Below are 25,332 nucleotides of genomic sequence, written 5' to 3'. Positions count from 1 at the left end.
TGGAATGGGTTCTTTATTGACCTGTTAGAAAAAGAGAGGGGGGAAGTGCTTAGGGGATGGACAAAAGGTGGCAGCAGCTTCCTAGTCTTAACTGTACTGTTGAATCTCACTTCAATGACATCCCTGTTCCTGTGAGAGAAGACTTCAAGTCTTCTTGACTCAAAATAGGCCTAAAGGAAGCTGCCCATGCTCACACCCTGATAACACTATTTGGTCCCATGTAATTTGGGGGCAGCAAAGAGGGTGGTTAGAATCTCTAACTGCAGTCAGCAGAGGAAAGCTGCCCTTTAACCATTTTATCCTCAGCAGTGATAAAACTGTTTAGTTTGACCCTTAGCACAGGATAGGCTGGCAGCTAGCCTGCCTGTGGTACTAGCTGCTTCTGAGGACCAGATTTTATTCAGTCAAATGGGAAGGTTTCACTTCTTCATGTCATGTTCAATGTTCTTAATAAAAAATGCTTGTTCAGGCTTTGTAGTTCTGGCTGCTTTGTAATTCCCCACCACCACATACATACCTGAACATTAGTTCATTGCCAAGTACACCCTGCCATCAAAAAGTTACTTTTGATTTTTATTGCTGCAGAGAAATACATCTGTAACTACCTGAGCTTTTAAAGTTTCACTGTTGAAAGATGTTTATACCTCTCCCTCTTAGGCCCTAAGGGAACTGGAGTGATACAAGGTGGCAGCAAAAAAGTATATACTAACAAGGAGATCCATTCCTGGCAAAAGAAGTTCAGGCATAAGGCACCACACACTAAAGACCCCTCACCTTGGATAAGTAAAAAGCTCTAGCACCAAAGAAAGCTCCTGTTACATCAGTACAACACTACACTGTGGTTTTTATGGTCATTTTATTTTTGAAAGTTGTGTTTTGTACAAAAAAAATTACCTTAAACACCACCATGAAAACCAGTAACAGACCAAGTGACTTCCTATTTTTCCCATGTTATGACAAAGATTCAGACCATAACAAAAGTCAAAGAAAGCAGGAATTGTTTGCCCACTCCAAACCCAGCAAGAAAGCAGGGCCACCCCTTCTCCTTCAATGTCACTGTTCAGACTGCTTTGATTGATAGTATTAAAAATACACAAACCTTGTCTGTTCTCTGCCATTAGCAGTAATGACAGCTTGATTAATTCACAGTCTCTGCCCTCAAGACTGAGGACAGTTCTCCGCCAGTCTACAACAGGGCAGACTAGGATTGCTTAAGAGTCTAGCCCCTCACATAAAAAGCAATTAGCAATCAAGGTGCCAAGTTCCTGAAGGTTTCCATTAAGTCTTATAACTCAGCTGTACCTGCTTTTCACCAGGGCCTCAGGAGAAGGTCTCTCTCACTCCCAGCCAGCAGCAGTATGCGAGTACCATCTGCACAGGGCAAGTGTCTTAAAACTGGTCTGCACCATCTATCCTTAAGGGGACAGTGGTTTATGGAACCGACCCTGTAATTGCAGGAGTCCCTTATGCAGTTTTGAATGTGTTGGCATTCTTATCCTTGGCTTCTATGGTTCCTTTTTTATAAAAATAAATTCTGGGAGCTTCACAGGAAAAACCTCTGCCAAACAAGGAACTTTTGGAGAGCATGAAGTCACAATGCTGATAGTGACCAAGCTGTGCGGGTAGTCACCTGGGGAAGCTTGTAACAGAACTCAAGTGGCAGCTACCTTTCTAATTTTGCCTTGACGTCAGTTTCAGAAAATGTTCCCTTTACTTAGCAGCACTTTATTTCTTTTTGCTTCTCAATGATTGAGAAGACTGAGACAATATTTTGACTGAACTGGAAAGTCACAAGACTGTATTTAACTCCTACACATTTTTAGCATTGCCCCTCTCAGTCTGAGAGGATGGCATGCATCCCTTTATAACTGTTGAAGGAAACTGGTGTGAACTCTTCAACATATTGCCATTAGGAAAAGACTGCAGAGGTGCCAATGCCTCTTCCACCCCCATGGAGTCTGGCATAGAGCACACTGTGCATGTTACGCTGGCAGAAACAGTGTGTAACAGTGCAAAAGCTAGAAAAGCTGAAAATGCATTCAAAGAAAAATAATTCCAGTGTCTTAAAGATCCTGTAAACCCTAGGGAAAAAAACCCCACAAAACCAAAAGACAGACACAAAAGATCCCTCCTACTGTCTCAGCTGTTTTAACCCACTGCCTCTTCTTCCTTCTTTCTGTACCCATCCATGGCCCTTTTTTCCTCTCAGTGATTCATCTCCCATTCCTGCTCAGTGCTGAATACTCGTATTGCTTTCTTGCCATCTTCTACTCAATTCTCAGCACTTTTCCCTCCTCCCAGCTCTGCTTCATTTTTAAAAGCCTAAACCAGCATTATATTCATCAGACATGCCATCTGGGACCAGCGCTGTTCAAACCCAGAGGCATCCACGGGACTCGACACACCAGAGAGCAGCGAAAGCAAAAGTGTAAAGAAAAATCAGAAGTGAGATAAGGAGAACTGGCTGGGAGGCACCTGGCTAAACAAGCGCTGGGGAGAAGGGGAGAAAAGAACTCAAGTGTTGAAAGCCTATCACATTGGTAGCAAGTGGTCATCCCGTTCTTCTGACTCCTCACCCAGCTGGTCATCACCCACACCACGGTATGCAGCTGGTGCATTTCGAGGCTTAGATCGGCAGACAAAGTCACAGCCATCCTACAAGCACAAGATATTGCACCGGAATTAGACTGTATGCAATCCAAAGCAAAGCAGCTTCTGTAACTTTTCTTTTTCTAAGGGATTACACCTATCCTCGTGCTATCTGGGACAGGTCCCCATAACTTGTCAAGAGAAGCACACATACAAACATCCTATTCAATCTTGGAAGTTCTGAGGTAGAACGCGGTACTGATTAACAGTACGCAGCAACGTCAGGCTGAGACGAGCATGGAAGATAAATGACACTGCCTAAGGTGACTCAGGAAGGGCTTCAGGGAGTCGGACATGAACAATTCACAGTCCCCAGCTTAACAATCCTCTAATAAACATGTGTTCTAGTTTGTTATGTAGCAACCACAGGGTATCAGCAGGGAATCAGACTCAGCAAGGATTCAGAAATAGAGTACTCCAAAAAAACCCCAAACCCAACCCCCAAAAAAGCCACAAAACACCCCACCAGAAAGAAAACAAACCAACCCTCAAACCCAGATATCCTATTCTGCCTCAAGGTACACTACCCTGGTGGTAGGTCTAGCCAAGAGACATAGTCCACGAAGACAAAGCAGATGCCATTTGCTCCTGTTCTACCATATGGGCCAGGCTAGGAATACAGAGATTTTCACTCACCGCCACCAAATTGCCCAGATCTTGCCAGAAGGCAAAGTGAGGAAACTGCTCCATGCCCTTTGCTCCTACTACAAGGCGCTGGTAGAGGAACCCACCAATGATGTAGACTGCAATCAGTGAAGCAAACCTGGTGAGCAGAATTAAAATTAGAGTGGAGGAAATCCTATAGACAACCTTTTCTGAGCCAGCTACCTGCCTCAGATTGGTATTGTAGCAAGTAGTTGAGCACCACTCAAGAACAGAGATATAAACAGAGACAAGACCAGAAAACATCCCCAAAAATATTGATCTGCTAGTACAGATCTTTCAGCAGCACTACGTGAAGTAGTGCCTCTAAGCACAAACACAGAAAATGAGTCAAGACTCCTGGTCTGAATTGCCAGAAGAGTTGTACAATTTTAGGAAGTCATGTCTTCCATGTTTCAGTGCACTTGTCCGTAAACTATGAAGGAGGATGTCTACAGGGAACAGAGCAGCTCTGTAGCATCATGCCTTAAGCAAGAGTTTTTGTCCAAAAAGCTCAGAGGCGCAGTAACATCTAACAGTAGCTGTGGATAGGTATACTACATTTATGTAGTCTAGCATAGCATTTGCAATGTTTCTGAATGGCACTTGAGATCACGGCCCAGACATGAACAGCTCTTGCAATGACTCACGTGATCAGTAGAATGGAGCCAACGCTGAGGTGGGAATCCTCAGCTGGACAAGCCACACTGCTGTCCATCTCAAAGAGGTAGAAACAATCCTGCTCCTTTTCCCGCTCTTCTGAAATAATGCTGAATGAACTCTGCAATTTGGGAGAAATTAAGTCATGTGAAAATATGTCCAGGTGTGCTGACTTCACCAGAATACAGTTTTATCATTGTTGGTGCAGCTAGGCAACAGACAATGGAGGACAGAAGAAAACCTTGCTGCCTCCTCAAAGGCCTTCTACTCATAAACAAGCGTTTGTCTGGCAGCCTCCTGCTCCTGTCCCGCCTCACGTGTCACTCACCGCTGTAACTCCCCGCTTGCAAGAAATCATTATCACAGCTCGTCTCTTCTCACCACTGCAGTGCCTGCCATATGAATCACCCCCTTTATAAATCAGCATGATCCAGTCACCTGCCAAGAGAGAAACAATACAGGCTGCAAATGCAGATCAGGAGACAAGAGGTAGATAGCGAGTAAGAAAAGTACTGAGTGGAATCTTACTTCCATTGAAGACCTGGGTTTCATTGATTCTTCCTATCACCGTAGTCTTTCCATTCCGTCTATCTATTTGCACCAGGCCACCAAAATCGTGCATGGTGCTGTTGACCTCCCTGCACACTCTGAAATTGTAGACGTAGTTTTCCGTCTTGTCTTTCTCCACAGTCACATTAAACCTGCAGCAGGGAGAGGACAGAAAAACAGCCCATAGGATTACAAAGAACAATGCTCAGAGCAGCAGACACTCGAGACCTAGAAGCCAGTTGCAGCCCATACTAATGGGGGAGTCCATTCCGCAGTCTGGCCCCAAATCTTCCCCTCCCCTTGGGCTAAGGGTAGGTGCTGCGCGGCCCAGAGGCCTGCAGGATGTTGTACTATACCTCATTTGGCTCAGGGGCTCTAGTTTCTTCAGCAGGGCTCTTTCTATTTGCGACTCGCTGCTCTCATCACCAATCACATCGCAGGTCCTCTCTTTCAACTGTTCAGCCCCTGCACTGACAGCAAGAGCCATAAAGGCTACCAGCACAGCAGAGGTGCGGCAAGGCGATGACATCCTGGACACGCAGAGAACACAGAAGATTAACTGTTTCAGCCCCCTACAAACTAACCTCAGGGCCATGGAGTCAATAAGTGGTCACTTCCTCGGTCCTGACTGCAAAAAAGAGAAGTCAAAATCTAGAAACATCTCAGTTTCCAAGAGGCATGAAATCTGAATCTCTTCCATAGTCAAAGTCAATTCACTGGGCTGATTTAGGATTCTTTTCTGAATTTTGCCTCAGGACCACAAAAAGTTCTGCTGTTGAGCACATTAATTAGCATTGATTCAGCCAGAGCAGAGCCCAGCAGGCTGAACGCTGGAATAAGTTTCAGGCATAAGCCATTGTTCATTATTGCATCGCACTGAGAAGCCAGTCAGCAGAAAATGATTAACCAGACCTCTAATCAATCCTCTTTGCAGCTCGCATGTGAAGAGCTTGCAGGGAAGAACCACTGTGATTAGTCAGGCTCTGTTTTTCAAGTGCCTTAATCTTAATAATTACAACTATTTAGCTGAGAATCTGAAAGCATTTAGTAATACTAAGCTACAACTTCACAGAACAGTTTTCTTCTGTTTACATAGGAAGAAGGGAAGGAGTAAAGTGTGACGTCCTGTGTAAGATCCAAAGAGGCAGTAATGAAGATCATCACAAAATCTAGAAGATCTGGCTTTCAGGTGCATGCTAAAATCACATATGAAACATTCAATGACTGCACCAGCCAACAACAGTGGCGTAACACATTCCCCTCTGCTTGTCCCATCGAAGATTTCAGTAAAACTCCAGATGCCGGCAGCAGGCAACCGGCAGCCTGCCTGGGGGGACACACAGCCTGTTTTGCTGAACCTAACGATTACCCCCAACCCCCGCAGAGTCCGTGGCGACAGCTTACACCTACCAAGCCAGCTCTCTGATCGCCACGACGGCCCGATGCAGACACGCAGAGATTAGGTATACTGAAATGAGGAAGCGGTGACACACGAACTCGTGACCAAAAGCAGAACCCTGCCCTTCGCGCTAGCCACGGCTTCTCCGGGCAACTTACTGGCAAACACTTCACTGACAGCCAGAAGTAAAAAGCGATGGGACGACCCTGCTGTTTTCCCCCTGGCCGGTTACCCCTCCGGCTGACAGCCCTGGAGGCAGGCTGCCGCTGCCCAGCGCTGGGACCGAGCCGCCCGCCTGGGGCACAGCGCGGTCTCACCCCCACGGCGGCCTCAGGGGCCTCGGTGCCGCTGCGCTCCCCCCCCGCCCCCGCCCTCGCTCTCCACCTCCCGCCCGCCGCCGGAGCGCCACCTCCGCCGCGGACCGCGCCCGCCGGAGCCCAACCCGCCACCGCCGGCCCCGCACCGCCGCACCCACCTGCTGCCGCACCGGCCCCGCCCGCCGCGCCACCCGGCCCCCGCCCGCCGCGCACGGGCACAGGCACAGGCACGGGCACAGGCACAGGCACCCCTACGGAAGAGCGCTCCGCCGCTCACGGACATGCCATGCTGGGCGCTCGGCCGTGGCGGGGCAGAGCGGCCCGGGGATCGCAGCCGCGGACGGCACCGGCCTCCTCCTCAGTCCCGGCCGGCTCGCCTCAGCCCGCCCCGTGAACCGGAAGCAGGAAGGGCGTGGCGGAACTAGCGCTCTCCGCCAATAGGAGTCAGGGAGCCGCCAGGATGGCCGCGCCCACTAGCTATTTCTCAGCGAATGAGGAGCGAGCGATGGAAAGGGGAGGCTTCTAAAGCCTGCTCCAGCTTATAACGGGGGTGACTCAGGAACCTGCCTCCTTCCTCTTCTCCCTCCAATGGGCGGTGAAAAAAGGCGTGAAAAGCCCGCCTCCCGTCGCTTCTCTTCTAATGAATGATGAGGGCCAACAGAAAGGTGTCTCGTAGCGCGCGCGCGCAGGCTAACCCTTCCCACCCGAGAGCCCCTGCGAAGCGCGGCTCGAGGCGGGAACCGCTCATCCAATGGGGGAGAAGCACTCTCCATCGGGCCGCCCCGCCCCCCCCCCCCCGCGGCCAGAAGCCGTGAGGCGTCCGCCGTTAGCGAGGGGGGTCGGGGTTACCGAGCGGCCGTCTGGCAGTCACCGCAACCGAGGGCTTCGTAACTTTTCCACCTTGAAGCCGAACTCTCACCTCAGGCCCTCACACTCTTTCGGATCACCTGCAGGCAGGTGAGCACATCAGTAAAGACAAAAGGCTTCCCAGCGTCGTCGAGCCGTTGCCTTTCGCCTTGCTCCCACTGTCGAAGGCAGTAGAAGGCCATCGCTGTCCGTGGGCTTTGCCATCCCCACCATGTACCTCCTGAGTGACTTCTTGTTAAACAAGCAAGGGGGACCGTTCTTTGTAAAACTGCTTCATGGCCTTGATCCTTCTGATTTTGTCCCTGCCTGACATACTGTTTTGTTATACTTTGGAATAAAGGTATCTCCTTTTTGCCACAACAGAGGAATTCCAGGTTCGGCTGACCATGTGCAAAGTTGGTGGACTTGAACATCTTGAGGGTGATTAATAAAGCTATAAATTATTTGAGACTGGCTTATTTAAAGGACAGTTCTCTTCTTAAGTCATGCCCCTGCTGTGATGGTAAGAGAGTCCACTTTCCACGGCTCTGGTCTTGGAAGAGATGTAAGTTCTTTGCCAGAGCTCTGAGGCTTTTGCATCTTTTAGTGAAGAAAAAAATGCTGGATTCAGTGAACTGAACATGCTGGAGGAGCCACATGTTTGAGACGGGTTTGGGAGGAACCTTCACTAGTTTGAAGTTTGCTTCACTAGTGAGGAACTGGGAAGGAGCATTATTGGCTCCTGAAAAACTGATTGATTTAGTCCTGCTGTGATTTGTGCCCTACTGCTAATTCCACTGGGAGTACAGCTAAGACATCTCAGCTGCAGAAGTCAGATTTATTTATACTCAGCTATTAATTGTGTGTTGCCTGCATACCCTGCTATGGTGTGATTCCTTCCTCTAGTTCCTGTCCAAACTAAGAACTCAGCTTATTGCTGATATTTGAGAGAAAATAGTAAACCACATCAAAACAGAGCTCTTAATTCTTCCCTGCCAGCCTTCACTTCTCCACCTGCTCACAAATAACTCTGTCTTTGTGATCATGCTGGCCCTACAGGCAGCCTACAGTGTCTTTGGCCGCAGCATTTTCCCCTTGGTCTGGGCACTTAAGCAGTGTCTGAATCTTGGTTTCTTTCAAGCCACACAGACTGCATTCCCAGCTAAGCTCTCATCATGATTATAGCAAATTCTCCCTCTCTGGGCTCATCAGCCCTCTTTAGACGTCTCCAACATCCACTCAAAGCATTCAGGAGAGACTTTCCACCTCTTGTGTTGCTCTGCTGTTTTCTGCCTTCCCCTTCCTCTCAAGCACAGACTCCCTCTCTCGCTGTCTACAGGCCCTATCCAGGTTTGGAAGGCATCTTGTGGGTGCAATATGCCACCCTTAGAGGCAAGTGTATGATGGACAGATTTGCACAAATATACAATCCATGCCTTCCCCGACATGTGCATTGTAACAAATTGGCCACAACACTATATCAAACTAAGCATCCTCCTGTACAATCAATTTTCAAATTTGCAGCATGTCACCAGAACGGGGAGCAATGATCCCTGTCCTAGAACTGAAAACCGTTGCAAACTCCTTTGTTGAGAATGCCTGGGCAATTCTTGTATATGAACTGTACCAGTGAGGAAGATGTACACCCCGAGCCTGGCAATTGTCTCCAATCTGAATATGAACTGGAAGAGATCAGAATCTGCATCAAAACAAAAATCAGCCAACCATGTGGTTAAGAGGTTTCTCGATGCTAGAAGCATTGGTACTCGCCACCATTCTCATCAGTGATGAATCTTTACTACTTTAGAAAAAACATATCATTTCCTGTTACTGCTGACTACAGAGTCACGAAATGGCAGGGGTTGGAAGGGACCTCTCAAGGTCATCTGGTCCAACCCCCCTGCTCAAACACGGCCACCTACAGCCAGTTGCCCAGGACCGTGTCCAGATGGCTCTCCAAGGATGGAGACCCCACAACCTCTCTGGCCAGCCTATGCCAGTGTTTGAATCACCCTTGCAGTAAAAAAGCGCTTCCTGATATTCAGACTTGTGCCCATTTGCTCTTGTCCTGCCACTGGGCACCACTGAAAAGAGCCTGGCTCTTCTTGTACCCTCCCTTCAGGTATTTATATACATTAATAAGATCCTCCCCAAGATGTCTGTTCTCCAGGCTAAACAGTCCCAGCTCTCAGCCTTTCCTCATAAGAGAGGTGTTCCACTTCTGTCATCATCGTTGTTGCCTGTTGTGGTTTAGGCCCAGCTGGCAGCTAAGCACCATGCAGCAGCTTGCTCACTGCCCCCTGGTGGGATGGGGGAGAGAATCAGAAGAGTGAAAGTGAGAAAACTCATGGGTTGAGATAAAAACAGTTTAATAGGACAAACAAAAAAAAAGGAAGATAATAATAATAGTAATAATAATATATACAAAACAAGTGATGAACAGCACAATTTCTCACCACCCGAAGTTGATGCTGTGCAAGACTCCCAGCTGCCCAGCTGCCCAGCCCCAGCCCACCCCCCAGTTATAAACAGAACATGACGTCGTATGGTATGGAATATTCCTTTGGCCAGTTTGGGTCAGCTGTCCTGGCTGTGTCCCCTCCCAGCTTCTTGGGCACCCCCTGCCTTCGTGTTAGCAGGGCAGTATAAGAAACTGAAAAGTCCTTGACTGCTTAGCAACAACTAAAACATCAGTGTGTTATCAACATTATTCTCATCCTAAATCCAAAACACAGCACTACATCAACTGCCAGAAAGAAAATTAACCTATCTCTGCTGAAACCAGGATATTGTCCTTTGCTTGCTAGACTCTCTCCAGTATGTCCATGTCTCTCTTGTACTGATGCTGTTGAGATGGTGACTCAGAGGGTCTTGAGGGATGCGAGCTCTCAGTGCCTGCCTGTGTCTCAAGCACATTCACACTGGCTATTGGCTGTAGACAGAGTTCCCAGTGGAATTGTCCAAAGCTCACAAGGCTTCCTTCTCAAACCCGTGCTATCCACCTCTACTTCCCTTTTCACAGCAGTTGGGCTGCCATAGCCATTGCTAATCCCACATTTCACCTTGTACTCGCACTATTCACCTTTTTCACCTTGTGCTCTCGCTATCCACCTGCTTCTGTCCTCAGAGGAAGCTCTTCAAAATGACACATATTCTTACAATTACTACCTCAGTGTAATCACAGCCTCTTGCGTTGGCAACAGTTAGAATATCCATGCACTTTATGATTAGTCACCTCTTCCACTTATGGCTGTTCTTAAGACATCCCTCATCAGCTTAAGAAATGGAAGTTGTTGCACTTCCAGTGTTCTCCATTCTGTTGTAAATTTGGTTATTTTGAGCAGCTGGAGACAGAGGTTGCAACTTCACTTTTCTTGTCTTCTGAATGTAGCGTCAGGTTTCCTGTTTCACAGGCGTTGAGCCCTGTTGCTCAACAGCCTGATCGAAACATCTTGTCATACGCACTCTTTGCTTTGGCATGGAGGGAAGCAGATCAGAAACTTCTGCAGCTGAAGCGAATGAGGAAGTAATTTATACTTCTGTCAAATTCTCTCAGACTCCTCCGCCAAGGGCCAAAGCTGGACGAGAAAGGAGAGGTAAGGAAGCTCCATGAGGTAGGTCAACAAAAGATTTCTTTTGAGCGAAGGCAAGATCTAACCAAAACACTCTGGGTTCACCACTGACTTTGAGTACCAGCTCATGGTGCTGTTGCCTTGGTTCTAAAATACTGTGACTATTTTACTGTGATAAAAGCCAATGGGTCAGAGACCCAACATTGTTTCCTTGCCCTGTCGGACCCCTTTTAGTGTTCACTCCTGGGCATTCAACCCAGGCATCCTTTTCTCTGAAAGAGGTTTGCAGTTTTAAAGTTGTCTGCTTGTCAGCAATAAGAGATTGTCAGCAATAGTTCTTTGAAGGGCAGGCGAGATGCGAGTACAGATAAATTAGAGGCGTATGCTAATCAGAGATCAGAGATCAGAGACAGAAGAGGCATATGAGATCATCCATTCTGTCTCCCGTGGGGCTCTGCAGGATTCTTTTGTGATACATTTTTTCCTGTGTTTTCTCTGTTCTAGTTTTACATATTTCCCAGTGTGCAAATTTTCAGCTTTTGCCTTGAGACAGTTCTGCAGGGCATTGTACAATAAGGAAGATTTTCGTTGTGCTTTCCTTAAATTTTCTCTTCCCTTATTTATGCTCCATTCCCTCTGATCAGGCCTTGCACATGTCAAACTAAGCAATTTATCTGGCTCCTTAGTTGAGAAATACCACCTTTGAAGAGTGAGACTTTGCATTGATGGTCATTCTTTTAGGTATCTCCTTCCCATGAACTGATTGCTTTTTCCTCTAAATGCCCGTGTGCTTTAGACGAGTTGCGTTGCATTGGCTGCAATAGTAGTGGTTGACCTTAGCTTTTTTCAGAGCTGTTACAGCAAAGGAGGCTCTCGCTCTGGGATATGAGAGTTCTGTGTCCTGATCAGAATAACTGCATATATCTGTGGTTGTTACTGCTGCCTGGTCACTTGCTGCACTATGAAAACAAAGCTAGCACAGAAACCCACAAGCTCCTATCTGGTCATCACACTTCTGCTTGGAAGGCAGTCTTGCTTTTGCATGTGTTTTCATCAGAAATTAGGTTTTCTGTTGCATCAGAAAACACAGGGACATCCCTTCATTCCCTGCCATTTGTGTTCACTCCCACCCTGTTGGAGGTGGGGATTACATCTTGAGATGTTTGCAGTTTTCCTTTTAATACTCCTCTACCGGTTCCCTCTATGTACCCTCATCTTTTTGAGCTAAAGTCAGAGGGCCTAAAATAAGGAAGCTGATGCTTGAACACACCTTCTGTGCATATTATTTGATTATTTCCCTTCTGCATGTGAGGAGTCCCTAAGGAGTGCAGTTTAAGTTCCTTTCTTTAGAAGATTTTTATTTTCAACTCTGTCCCTGCTCCTATCACTTTTGAGAGACATGCTCTCAGATATTTCATCTCTGTTTTCAAATGCACACCCTTGCTACCGAGTCACCCCTGTGACACAGTATCATGGGTATATCACAGGTGTATAGATCAGTCTCCCACTTAAACCAACTGGTTTTGGCTTACATGGACTCCTCAAAAATGAAGAGTTGTCCCGGCTGTCTTCTGTCTGGTTTACAGAGAGCATTAGATGTGCCACGCTACCAAAATTGTCAGTCCAGCAGTTACTTAAGACAGCATTAGCCTGTGTGGCATGCTTGTAGTAGACAGCGATAGCCAGGTCTGTGCCATAGCCAAGGACAGGATCCTCATTTCTCAAATCCTCCTTGGCCCTAGGTCATCATTCTGCTCCCATACTGACGTAGGCAGGAGCTGAGGGGAGCTATTTGGGACAATGCAATGACATTCTTCAGATTGTCCCAGATGACTTGAATTATAAAATGCTAACAGCTTTCAGTTTTTGAACTGAATTTGGACTCCCAAACCTAAAAATATTGGGTCACGTTGCTTGCAGATGAATGCAGGGTATCATAGTTATTTCTCCAGAGTACTGACAGACCTAACTGGGTGTTTTGCATACTAGAAAGTTATAACATTAGATATTTACATTAAATGTCCACCAGTTCACTTCTTCCTTCAGTTGGGGAGATTCTTCCACAATTCCTCAGACAAATACATGGAAATATTTCTGGATGCTCCATTCAGATTTCCCTCCTCAGTTCCAAACTCATTCCAGGTACTTCTCCTTTCCTCTTCTACAAGAGCTTCACATGCACTTCAGGAGCTGAGGATCAAGCACAAAGCCCTGAACCTGTATTAAAAAGGTGGTACTGCAGGAACTGCCATTTGTAAGGGGTAAAAATCCTGATATATGAAAATTTTTATTCCACTTTGCTAGGTTGATCACTGCAGTTCACGTAAGTCTGAAACTCACCTTGAATGTTTCAATATGACTTTCCCCCTTCACATTCTTTTTTCCTCCCAAAATTATGTAGTGGCATAATTGGTTTGAAACAATAGAGGCTGAAATGCTCTATTCTTTGCCAGGAGGCAGCAGATCAGTTGCCCAATCCTGCCATTTAAGGATTAACCATTTCACTATCATCCTGGTCGCCTTGTCCTGGAAGTAGATTTTCCTAAAATCCAGAACAGTGATCTGGAGGATGGAGGAGATAGCTTCTTTGAGAGGCAAGAGAGTAAGGAAACCAGAAGTTCAAATTCTCAGAAATGTGGTCTAGGAGCAAAGAATTATGTTTCAACAGATATTTATCCCCTTTTACTTAGTTTTCAGTTGTAATCTGCAGAGAAGAAGCTCCATCCTACACCTTAACCTCCGGCTGACTCCACCCTCTTGAGGCTTAATCTGATGGCAAAACCTACATCACCAGAGATACAAAGGTGACCTTATAAGAGGTTTAGAGAGCAGGCAGAGAGAACACCTACCCAGTTCAAGTCCTACAGTTCTCCCATTCTCCTCTTGCATGAAGTTGAGGAGTAGGCTGTAACTGAAAAGTCTTTCTGTATTTTGTAACTGAAAAGAGATGGGATTTTGTTCTTTAATAATGATTTAAAAAATAAATAAATGTTTTAACTACAAGCGGGGCAGCTAGAAGATCCTGCAAGCTTCAAGAAACATGGCAAAACCTTTACCTCAGGAAAGATCTTTCTACCAGAAGAATGATGCTTACAACAAAGCTCCCTTACACTCACCCTCGTTATGTTAGAAATGACATTCAACCAAAACCACAGGTCTAAATATATTGCTATAAACCAGAAACTGGTCTTAAAAACTAGTGAGCCTGCAAACCACTCTAAGATCAAAATAAATTATTTTTTTATTAATTTAGCAATCTGGTATGCTTCCTGTATTTGGACAAAGATTCCAATGCTTAAAGGATGCATTCTTGTTTTTAAGTGAATTCTCTTCCCCTTCTGTTTTAGCATTGACTTTCTTTGTCCTTCTCACAATATTCTTGATACATGATGTGCATTTGTTTTCAGCCTCCACCAAGAGATATTAAAAAATGTCTCCCCTAGTGCTTACAAATATTTTATTCTTCTATCCATCCCTTTTAATTTCTCTCTGACAAACTTCTTCATTTTCCTGTAGTTTCCCATTTTTAAATTATATACAGTGCCTTTTGTAGTTGTTGTTGTTTGGCTCTGTTGAATCTCAGTGGATTTCCTTATGGAAATGCCCAGGACACAAACTACCTAAAACCAGTATCAGTTCTCATGTGGCTCCTGTTCACTGTGTTTTCTTTTCTATTTTACAGGTCCCTGTCTGTGGCCAGCAGTTGTGCCGGGCTTGGCTATAGGCTTTGGGATACTGAGCATCTCCCTAGTGATTGCTTTTATTTGGAAGATGAGTAAGTGCACAAAGGGGTGCTGAGGATGAGCAACCAACATCAAAGGAATGGAGACTCATCTAAGGACAGGAGCTCAGATCATGAACTCCATCATATGGGGTTACACCAGAAGCTGTTCTAGGTTTCTACCAGCCTTAAGTACCCACTGCCTATCCAGAATATTTTGAAGAATATATTCCTTGTGCAGATCCCAGGCAACCCATTTCAAATCCTGTTGCAAAGAGCAGTGAAACATATTGAAAGGTTTTTGTAGACTTGTCTGCTGTAATTATAGTGGTAAACTGTAGAACAAATATGCAAGGTCTATAACACTTTTGCATGCATGCAGAAAGCACTAGACCATGTGGGAGAGCTGACTTCGCTGCTTAAAATCTGTTCACTTGATGTGTAACATGATCACACCATACCCACAGAATGACGTATTTGTTTCCCTTGCTTTTTGCACACCCAGAGTGTTGCCTGCTTTCAGATAGCCAATTTTCGTTCTCAGGTATCTGAGTAGCTCAGAGGAAACCCGGGGGGGGGGGGGGGTAGGGGGGGCAGGCATTGCACCAGCGTCAGAGTGCATGCGACTCTTTTGCGAAGATTTGGAAATTGCACAGAGGATCTGAAGTTCAGTGTTGATGCGCTGTTACTTTTAGATGTTTATCCTTACTTGTGTTTTCTGCATTAAAAATATCCTTAAGAGTTGCTTTGCAGCAGGTCCTTGCTGTTAAGTGTCTTTCTGTTGGTTACTGGTAGGGAAAAGCTGGTGTGTTGATTCCTTTACAGGTGATTCCCACCCACGCTGCCCTGAGCAGTGGATAGCCTACAGAGGGAGCTGCTACTCCTTCTCCAAGGAGAAGAAGGACTGGCATTCCAGCCAGAAATCCTGCGAGGCACAGGGAGCTCATCTCCTGGTGATCAGCGATACCAGTGAAATGGTAATGGTTTTCTTATTCTTTGAGGATCTTCCATTTCCTTGCAGATACCTCAGTGATTATCATCCAAACAGTGCTGCCGCTGTAGCAATATTTTGACTTTAAAGGAGAGGAAAGATTTATGACTGTGATGTTGTAGTGCAGTTCCAGTTTCAGTATGCCCCTTACAAGTTCCCAGAAGGCAAAGCAGCAAAGGGGAGAAGGCAGAGGTGAGGGTCACTGTCAGCTACTCAGAATCATCCTATAAATGATGTTAGGAGACAGCTTTCTTCACTGCCCCTCTCCAGATCCCCTCCTAGCCCCAACAAGGCTGATATGAATGATTACAGGAAAAAAACTGTGGCACTGTGCAGTCTCTGTACTCATTGCCTACAAAACAAATCGTCCCCACTCTTCAGAAATGCTTCCTTTGCAAAAGTGATGCCTCTCCTCCCAGCAACTGCTCCAGCTCCTCCCGCTCAGTGACCCCTGCCACTCACTGTATTCATGCACAGATATTTCTTTCTCAGTCTGTTTTCAATGCTTACTTCCTCTCTCTGCCAAAAAACCTGAATTGTGCTGGGGAAATCAGAAATCATCTGTTCCACTGCTCATTTTCCAGCTGGTGTTCACTGGGGGCAGAGGCACGCATATGACCACTAAAGAAATGGGTAGAGCTGATCACTAGGGAGGTGAGGCATGTCTGCCTAAGTAGAGCAGAAATACTCGATATGGTTTTGCGCAAGCCAGGGCTTATTAGCTCGGGTCCAATGAACATGGAGAGCTTCCAGTCCCTGGACAGAGGTTTCGTTGTATGATGTTCTGGTGGGGGGATTACAAAGCCAGGTCTCTGCTTGACTGGGAGTATGTACCAGGCTCTCACACTTGCTTAGGCAAATCCTGATTCCTTAGGAAATAATACCCAAATTACCCGTTTCTCTGCATGAAGAAAGCCTCCCTAGTCTGGCTGCTTCTTACTACTGTCTCTGCTACCAGCGTGCTACCCGTTATCCCTGCTCAGACTTCCCCATATAAGCAAGACTTTCCTAGCTATCCAGTTATACATGCCCTGTGCTGCAAAGGCTGTGACTGTTCAACCTCCCTTTGCCAGGGAAGTGCAGTCACCTCCAAACTACCAAAAACACTCAAGCGTTCCTCAAGCTACTCCTATTCCCACCACTTTACCAAGCCAGCTTTGTTAATGCTTCTGTGTGAAGATGTCTGCTCTGAAGCTTTGTTTATGACAGGAGGAGACAAGGGTGGGGCCCAGCCATTATCGCTGAAAGGTTGCTGTTGTTTGGTTTCACTGCAAATGTGGGCAAGACAAAACTTTTCTTTGTCTTTTTTTTTTTTTTTTTTGAGAGGGGGATTTACTTCAGGACTGAGTTTCTGTTGCAGGCAGGCTTCACCTTTTCACAGTAAACAGGAGTTAAAGGTTAGGCAAAAGGAAATGAACATTGAAAATATGTAGGATGAAAATTTGTATAAAATTTAATGAACTTTGGTCCTGGGCTCTTTACACAGATCTGTCAGTACCCGCACTTCCTGTCCTGACCTGATTTTACCTTTAATTGTTAATATTTTGTATTAGCTTGTTAGCTAGCTGTATGATAGAGTGTTAATACTAATACTGTACACTCCTACATAAAGCTTTGTGTAGGAAACTCCAGGAGACTGGGGTGCAGTTGGTTCACAGATATTGCCCTGAGAAATGTCCTTTGAAGAATCTGCCCAGGACCCTTGAAAGCACACTTACTTCCTTGTGAATGTACACATAGTTGTTATTCCAGGCACTATCTGCAGGGCTGATCTTCCTGATTAGAAGGTGTGGAGAAGCAGTATTGTCAGTCACTGAAGGAACAATCAGGCAAGGAGATGTATCTTGCTCTCTGTTCTCTTTACTTATCCTTACGTCCATTTTTAGGCTGGCTGTCATTAGTCACTTTGTAATTCATCACTGTTTCTAGGACCTATTCAAGAGTATTCAAACAGGATGTTTTTGGATTGGACTGAGGAACAGCACAGGCTCTGACTGGATTTGGGAAGATGGCTCTATATTCAAGGGCACCAAGTGAGTTTAATTCTGTTTTAAAAACCTCAGTGCTAATTCAGATTGCCTGGTGTTGCACAACACCCAGAGTTCCTGCACCAGATCTCAGGAGCTTTCTTCCTGGGCAGATTTTCTTACCATCACCTGTACAGCACTGAACTTGAAAGACCCTACTTTTTACTGCCCTGCATCTACCAGTGAACAGCAGGGCAGTAAAAGCAGGATCTCACTCTCTACTTCCCTCCAGCTGCTCAGACCAAGGATTATTTGCCCACACAGTTGCTCAGTCAGAAAACCATACGGTCCATCTTGGCTTTACTGGGTTTAGCCACCTTGCACCCATTCTGCCAAGTGCTGGTGTCACTGGGTGTAAGGACCTAGTCCTTTGGTGCTTTGCTAGTGCCAACCCAGGTCAGAACCTTAATTTTGGCTCAGTCTTTACTTGGACAAAACTCACCAGTTTGCATGAGGGAAAACATGATTTTGTCCACTGACTTTGCCTGGCCCTTTCCTTTTTATGGCAGTTAACACAATGAGTTAGTATCTTAACACTTCTCTGGCAAGCAAACTTGCAAAAGATCTCACTGTCAGTAGGTCAGTACTCTAAGCACTTAGCTTAGTTTCCTTCCTGAATCCAGCTTTCTGTTCTTACAAACTCCTTGGAGGTGATTGTCTTTCCATGAAACTCTCAGCACTGCCATTCTCATGCTGATGGATATCACTGTCACTGAAGGGCATCGTGTCTATGTTTCGTTCTGATTTGGGTTCCACAGTGGCAAAAATTACTTAGATGTGTAATCTCCAGGTAGATAGTTTTTTTGGTATACCTTTTTTTTTTTTTCCTAAGAGGTGCCCTTTGAAGGTTGAGTTCTTTCACTTCCTCTGGGCTCCACCCTTCAAAATCAGATGTTTTTTCTTTCTTGCCTCCAGGAGACAATCTCAGCATGTTCTCTGAGTCTCACTTTTGTTCTGTGTCTCTTGCAGGGTCCTCTCTAACAGCCCTGTGCAACACTGTGCTGTCCTGATGAAAGATCACTTTCAGGCCTCCAGCTGTGAATTTTCTGCTCCATGGATCTGTGAGAAATCTCTTAGATAAATCCCATGTGCACTTTACATTTTAATCTCATAACCATCTCATCAGTGGTACATGTGGATCATTGTCCTGCAAACCAAAGCTCCACACAAGAGTAAAGACTTTCCCTTTCCACACCCTCACAAAGGTGTTTTGCAGGGACAGGTTTGTTGCCTATAAGGGTGAGTTATCCTCAGTAGTAGATCCATTCTCAGTCAACATCTGTTGGATTACTGCTGTTTGTGACCTGGGACATATTCCCTGCCCTAGTCTTTCCTTATTTGTCCTCTAAGGGCAAACAAAAGTTTTGTCACAACAGATGCTATGTCTTCAGATCTCTGAGGGTGAGCTGACCATTGTCCTCCATTCCTGAGCATCAGATTTCTTTTCCATTCCTGGCACGTCCATCGCCTGGTGCCAGCAGGACCAGGAAAACGGAGCCTGCACTTCACTGCCAGAAACATATAAATGGACTTCTCCTAGTGGCAGCCTCTGCTTTCGCATCCCAGTGCTATAAGCAGGACAGAAGAGGGTGAAATGAGCCTACAACTTCTGTAAATCCAGCAGTGCAAATAAAACTCCAGTACTGAACTGGATCAAAAGTGTGTACCCACATCATTACTTCTCTCTGTTGGAGGGAACCAGCTGCATGCTGTGTTTTACAAGCCAACTTCAAACTAGTCAAGAGGCTGGACTTCAGAAGTCATAGGAATGCAGTTAGTTTTGTGTTATTGAATCAAGCAAGAACGTATTTCCCTCTCCACTTCTGCAGTTTCGTACTGCAGAGAGAGGAAGCAGTGGACAAATCTGTACTACAAGGAGCTTTCAGTTCAAATAGAGCAGAGACTGGCTAAGAGTGTGAACAGTGTAAGGCCACAGTGAACATTAAGGGTGAGACAGTAGGTTGCATTTCCACATACCTGGAAAACTCTTTTTTTCCACCCAGTGATTTTGTTCCAACAAAGGAAGAGGAATTTTATTAATTTCCAATTTATCCTATTTATCCTAGTATATTCATATCATATTCCAATTTACTATTATCAGCAGGTTAGTGGTAGATGTTGAGGTGTGTGTTTGTTCTGGGAGAGACAGGCTGGAAAGATGGGCTGACAGGAACCTCATGAAGTTCAAGAGAAGGTCAAAGACCTGCACCAGGGGAGGAACAATCCCATGCACCAGTACATGTTGGGGTGTCACTGAGCTGGAAAGAAGCTTTACAGAAAAGGACCTAGGGTCCTGCTGAACACCAAGTTCAACATGAGCCCTTGCTGCAAAGGAGGTGAATGGTATCCCGGGCTGCATTACGCAAAGCATTACCAGCAGGTGAAGGGAGGTGATCCTGCTCAGCACTGGTGAGGCCACACCTGGAGTACTGGGTCTAGTTCTGAGCTCCCCAGTACAAAAGAGACATGGACATACTGGGGTGTCCAATGAAGGGCCACAAAGATGATGGAGCATCTCACATATGAGGAAAGGCTGAGTCAGCTGGGATGGTTTATTGAAGAGAAGAGAAGAGAAGAGAGAAGAGAAAAAAAAGAGAAGAGAAGAGAAGAGAAGAGAAGAGAAGAGAAGAGAAGAGAAGAGAAGAGAAGAGAAGAGAAGAGAAGAGAAGAGAAGAGAAGAGAAGAGAAGAGAAGAGGAGAGAAGAGAAGGCTGAGGGGAGATCTTATTAATGTATATATAATGTGTGTGTATATATATATATACACAAAAGTAAAGAACTAGGCAACATGGTGCATGGCAGGGAAGGGCTAGGGAGAAACTAATTGATCCAAACACTGGAGTTTTCTTCTGAAAATGCTAGATCAGGGTCTAATGAAGAGGATTAGAAATAAGTTGGAAGCGATTGTTATTGATACTGCTGTGCCACATGTAAATAAGTGCTACAAACAACTGTGAAACCGCAGAGAAAACAGAAACAAGATCTTGTTTCCAAAAAGAAAATTGCCGGTTTCCCCCAAAAAATTTTCAAATAATTGAAATTGTCCTTGCATCACCTGGTTGAAAGAAGTAGCTTAATGAGTTTTGACCAATCCATTTGCAACGAACCAGCAAATTCCACACACTGCCATTTACAGAATGCCTTCAATTGCATACCTCTGGTATGTGAGGCTTGACATTCGTAGAGGATGTAGCACAAGAAAGAATCAGGGCAGAGGAAGACAACAATACAGACCTTAGCATCCCCAGCTAAGTGGATGTCTGCTGAGCCTCATAGTTCGCTGACCTGAGGCGCTTAAGGTGGGAATGTTCCCAGCAAGGGTAGGTCTGCTCTTCAATAACCATGTGTGGTAGTCAAACCCCAGTAGGAAGCTAAGCACCACGCCATGCCTGCAACAGTCAGACCTGGGGAAACTGTGAGAAAACCAGTATTTTAAGCAGTGTATTAGGAGCTAAAACCCTTGAGTTTCAATTCAGATTGTCTGGGTTACTTTTGGTGAGTCATTTTGTCTGTGCCAGAGTCCCTTCAACTATCAAAAGAAGATGCTTCCCCTGACTCCTAGAAAGTTGCTAGGTCCTGTGAAATAATGCTGGAGACTTTGCCTGCTTTGTCAAAATGGTGGTAACATCTACAGAAGGAGACCTAGCTGAGAACCCCAGTGAAGAAACAGCATCTCATGTTATCACGATGTGTGTAGGTGAAGTGAGCATGTCTCTGATCTTGCCTAGTTTACCTTGTGAATAGTACAAAAGCTTTGCCTCCCCTAGGATTTTACAGTGCAGTGCATGCTAGATTATTTTACTTTTTAGCTCTCCAAACATGACCTCTCACTCTCATCCCAAGGAGATGCTCAGGAAATGTGAAAAAAATAAATAAGTACATTATTTTGCTTCAAAAGTTGACCATTCCTCAAAGGGAAGGGATTTTCAGCTGCTGATTTTACTTTCACCAATGCACATGGCGCCTCTCTGGGTCAAGTTTTCACAATACTAAAGGGATTTGAAGCATGAAAAGCAGTTGAACAAATATCCTTGGCAGAGCTTTTAATCTTCTGTCTAGAGCATGTTGATATAGCTGATTAATACATACTTATTTTCTTGGAAGTAAGTTATTTTTGGATGAACTCTGTAAGCAGTGATGAATGAATGCTGGAGGAGCATGGCTAGCAGATCGAGGTAAGTTACAATTCTCATTCTCCATGGCATTTCTGAGGCTGCACTTGCACTGTGTCTGGTCTCCTGACCCCCAGTTCAAGAGGAACATGGAGAATGAAGGTCCGAACTGGTCAGAGTATGGAGCACATGGCTCACAGGGAGTGACAGGACAAGCTGGGCTTGTTTAGACTGACCAAGAAGGGGTTGGAGTGATTAAATAGCTGCCTACAATTACTTGAAAGGCAGTTACAAGGATGTCAGAACATGACCTTTCTTGGTAGGGCAGAAGATATAACATGGGGCAATGGCTGCAACTGCAGCTTGGGGAGTTTAGGTTGGGCATGGGGAAAGATGTCTTCACCAGAGATTAGTGCAACACTGGAACAGGTCACCAGAGAAATGGTAGGTTCTCCATCCTTGGAAGTGTTCAAGATTTGACTTAACAAAGTCACGGCAGACAGCGTTGGCAGCAGTCCTGCTTTAAGTGAAAGGATGGACTAGATAACTTCCAGACCTCCCTTCCAACCAGCACTTCTGTGATGCTATCAATGAATGCAGTGGGAGTCTTGGTTCAGATGCAGGATATGTAATGCTCTTCTTGCACAATTGGGGCACCTGTCCCTTTGAGCTATGCCAAATGACAGAACTTCAGATTCACTGAGAGGAATCCAGGAAAGATATCCCTAAAACGCACTTTTCTCATGGATAGGCCAACACCTGGCAGGAGTTTTCTTGAGGAGTTTAGAGCTAAACACTTAAAATCTAGTAAAAAAACTCTAGAAAGCCTGTTGGCCTTCTCAGTTGTACTCACAGCAGATGGAAATGGCAGGAGAGAGAAGGAAAACTCACTGCCACTGCCTTGTCTGTGCCACCACCTACAAGCTGAATCACATGCAGAGACCCTTGAAATTAGGCTGCTGGGGCCCAAAGTTGCTACTGGGAATGGGACCCAGCAAGAGAGGGGAGGGACAGACAGATGATCATTTTATCCTGCAGCCTTTTTAATTTGAAAATTATGCTTTAAATCCTCTAACACAGATCTCAATTCTCTGGAGTTTGGGTTAGGACTACAAGACCGATATTCTACTTCCACTTGCAAGGGTAATAATTACCAGAGCTATTGATCCTCCTGCTGCAGATCAAGGTAAGTACAGTAAAGACAATGGTCAAAAAGAAATTTCCCTCTATGATACAACATCGCCCATCACAGTGCATTACATGGATTTTCACATAATGAAACCAGGAAGGACTCCATCAAACAGCAATAATCTGATCTAGATGTGCCAATAACTTGCCTGGGAACAAGAAACAGTACAGGAAAAGCAAGACCCAGGCCACGTCTGTTCTGTGCGAGGGCAGCTGCTGCTCTGGGGAACTGGTTAATGTGTTACATGCTGTTAATGGGTTGAACTTTTGGCAGCTCCCCATCATGTCACTGTCCCTGTTTCTGTCAGGGTGAAGGTCAGATTATCTTGGACAATTTGATTGTCCAGCCACTCTGTGGCCCCTTTTCCTGGCATTAGCCCTGGTGGGACCAGGAATGGAGAGCACAAGAGAACAGGGTGGGTGGAGGAGGAAGGTTTTCACAGAATTTGCGTTCCCGATTTTCAGATCCTGCTCATAAGTGGGGGTTAGGTGCAGCCAAATCCTAGCTCAACCTCCTGCTCCCAGTTTGAAGGAAATCAAACTGCTTCTGCGCCTCTGTGACCAGCACTGCAGCCAGCTCCATACAGGGAGGAAAGGAAGGCCTTCCCCTTATCCTCTGCTGTTGCTCCTTTTCTTTAGCTACCACCTTTCCTCCTCTGTTGCTTGCTGCCCTGACTCAAAAGACAGACAGCTCCAGCCTGCTGGGCAGCCTCCCCTCCCTCTTCCTGCCAGCACCTGGCCTTCTGCCCGGAATCGGAGCTGCTGGTTCCAGCTCCTCCTTACCGCCTCTCCCCATTTCCAAATGGGTCCTGGCCCCCAGCCCTTATCTCCTCCAGCCCCTGGGCTGTTTGCAGAGGAGAGTATAAAGGGGTTGGCTCTGAGAGCAGTACAAGCAGCATCGGACCAGACTGGGTGTCTGCTTGACTCATCACGTCCTGCTCTGCACCATGGGGAAGGACGGGCTGCTCAGCAAACCAAACATCTTCCTCCTTCTCCTCTTCTTCCTTCCTGGATACACTTCACCCACCATAGAGCCGTAAGCTACGCAGGGGGGGTTCTCTGGGCAGGCAGGAGACCTGGGTTGTATTCCTGTGTCTGTTGCTTTGTCTCTTATCTTCTGCCTAATTTCTTTTACCCAAGAATAAAGACACCAGGAATGGGTAAAGTGTCTTCTACAAACTGCAACTCTAGTGCTTCAGGGGGATCCAAGACAGTCTGTGAAACTGAAATATCAGTAAAACTTCAGAGAAAAAAAAAAAAGAAAAAGAAAGACAAAAGAGGAAAGGTCTATGAGAATACCTTTTGCTGCTTCAGTGAATTGACAGGATTTCAACAAAATTTTCTGTACAAAATTGGTTCTTTTGAAAGGCAACTTTTTATAACTGTTTACACATTAAGTTTTTCTTGAGATAGACTTCTTTGAAAAGACAACAAAAGGTTTCATTTTGGGTTGACTAGCCTACTCCCAGGTTGAAATGCCCAGGAGATGGGAGTGTTTTTGTGTTGATAATGAGGGGAAAAAAAAGAACAAATATCAGAGCTGGCAAGACCAGAAATGGCTCTATTTTTTAATTTACAGTTTTCAGCTCAGCCAATGGAATGAAAATTCCCTTCTCACCCAGGGTGACGTGTTACTTTTAGACTGTGACTGTTAAGGTCTGCGAGGGTATATTGTGCTGCATCCGTTCTTCACCCCCTTTTGCCCTGTTTGTATGTGAAGGGAGCATGTTGTGTGTATGTATGTGTGTATGTACGTATGGCACGAGCAGCACATGAGGGGCTTTTTGGCAATATCTTTTCCTCCTTAGCAAAGCAAAGCTGTGCTGCCGCACTTTCATCAAATGCAGGGTAAGCAGACAGCAGGGTTGGGATCTGAGGGGCCAGAGCTTTCTCCCTGTAGACCAACTGATGGACATAAAAGTGTCAGAGCCTCTCCTACCACTAAAGATAATGCCCTACCTTACTGCTGAGGTGTTGAGGGCTCTTCTCCCAGCTGCTTGCTGCTCTGGGGATGCCTGTCAGAGGCCAGTCCTCACTCATCCAAAAGGGAGCACTGAAAAAATGAAATTTGCTCCGGTGTTTTTGTTTAAGATCTGGCACCACGCTGTGGCAGTTTTGGGTCTCTGCAAGGAATGAGAGTAGTGGTAGAGATGGTTTGCAGCGGTAGTCAATGGCATTTATTCACTACTGGCACTTGTGCAGATCCTGAATCCTACTAGCAGTGTCTAGCAAAGGTGACAATTGACTTTTCCCCACAGGTGTTATTCAGGGTCCCAAGAGGAAGTGCTGGAAATCTTGTTATACTCCTAGAAAATGCATCTCTCTTCTTGTACAGTGAAGGCTGTAGTCATCAGATTGGTTTATTTGCTCTTTCTGTACAGCTCCTGTTACCTGCTCCTGCTCCTCTGACCTGTCCTTCCCCCTTGTTCCTAGGCAGTATATGGTGCTATTGCCCTTTCTGATACACACTGATTCTCCTGAGAAAGTCTGTGTTCAGCTGACCAACCTGAATGAGTCTGTGACGCTGAGTGCCACACTTGAGTACGAAAGGGAAAACAGGAGCCTGATTGATGATGTGGTGTCGGAGAAGGATGTGTTCACCTGCATCCCTTTCTCTGTGAGTATCTCATCCTTGTGGAATGATCCCTTGAGCTAGGGGT

At 45.7% G+C, this 25,332-nt stretch overlaps 3 protein-coding genes across 3 annotated transcripts in view; 2 read left to right on the top strand and 1 right to left on the bottom strand.

The window, feature by feature from the left end:
- Positions 1-839: 839 nt before the first annotated feature.
- On the bottom strand, positions 840-6,626 carry M6PR (mannose-6-phosphate receptor, cation dependent). The gene is made up of 7 exons (XM_075761990.1): positions 6,375-6,626; positions 4,857-5,030; positions 4,480-4,652; positions 4,280-4,389; positions 3,942-4,072; positions 3,286-3,412; positions 840-2,655 (listed from the first exon to the last, which is right to left on the bottom strand). The coding sequence occupies exons 1-7, from the start codon at positions 6,497-6,499 to the stop codon at positions 2,533-2,535; spliced, it is 963 nt and encodes a 320-aa protein (XP_075618105.1). The 5' UTR covers positions 6,500-6,626; the 3' UTR covers positions 840-2,532.
- A 3,914-nt stretch (positions 6,627-10,540) lies between these two features.
- On the top strand, positions 10,541-19,035 carry KLRG1 (killer cell lectin like receptor G1). The gene is made up of 5 exons (XM_010302553.2): positions 10,541-10,658; positions 14,317-14,409; positions 15,181-15,332; positions 17,276-17,379; positions 18,343-19,035. Exons 1-5 carry the CDS (start codon positions 10,541-10,543, stop codon positions 18,452-18,454), a joined length of 579 nt encoding a protein of 192 aa, XP_010300855.1. The 3' UTR covers positions 18,455-19,035.
- Positions 19,036-23,465: 4,430 nt separating this feature from the next.
- The window catches only part of LOC104635667 (alpha-2-macroglobulin), a 30,828-nt gene continuing 28,961 nt past the window's right edge, over positions 23,466-25,332 (top strand). The window contains exons 1-2 of the mRNA XM_075761894.1: positions 23,466-23,708; positions 25,106-25,289. Of these exons, the coding sequence (XP_075618009.1) occupies positions 23,620-23,708; positions 25,106-25,289 (273 nt within the window). The 5' untranslated portion in view covers positions 23,466-23,619. The remainder of the gene's footprint in view (positions 23,709-25,105; positions 25,290-25,332) is intronic.

The sequence above is a fragment of the Balearica regulorum genome, chromosome 1 (genome assembly GCF_011004875.1).
Source record: "Balearica regulorum gibbericeps isolate bBalReg1 chromosome 1, bBalReg1.pri, whole genome shotgun sequence".
Classification (NCBI taxonomy): Eukaryota; Metazoa; Chordata; class Aves; order Gruiformes; family Gruidae; genus Balearica; species Balearica regulorum.
This window is presented reverse-complemented; position numbering and strand designations above follow the sequence as displayed.

Excerpts from the sequence above, each read along its gene's own strand:
- M6PR (XM_075761990.1), bottom strand. The coding sequence starts at position 6,499 with ATGTCCGTGAGCGGCGGAGCGCTCTTCCGTAGGGGTGCCTGTGCCTGT. Across the intron at positions 5,031-6,374 it reads CGGGGCCGGTGCGGCAGCAG|GATGTCATCGCCTTGCCGCA; the intron begins GTGGGTGCGGCG and ends CTGCGTGTCCAG. Across the intron at positions 4,390-4,479 it reads AACCCAGGTCTTCAATGGAA|GTGACTGGATCATGCTGATT; the intron begins GTAAGATTCCAC and ends CTCTCTTGGCAG.
- KLRG1 (XM_010302553.2), top strand. The coding sequence starts at position 10,541 with ATGGAGGGAAGCAGATCAGAAACTTCTGCAGCTGAAGCGAATGAGGAA. Across the intron at positions 14,410-15,180 it reads TGCTTTTATTTGGAAGATGA|GTGATTCCCACCCACGCTGC; the intron begins GTAAGTGCACAA and ends ATTCCTTTACAG. Across the intron at positions 15,333-17,275 it reads TCAGCGATACCAGTGAAATG|GACCTATTCAAGAGTATTCA; the intron begins GTAATGGTTTTC and ends CACTGTTTCTAG.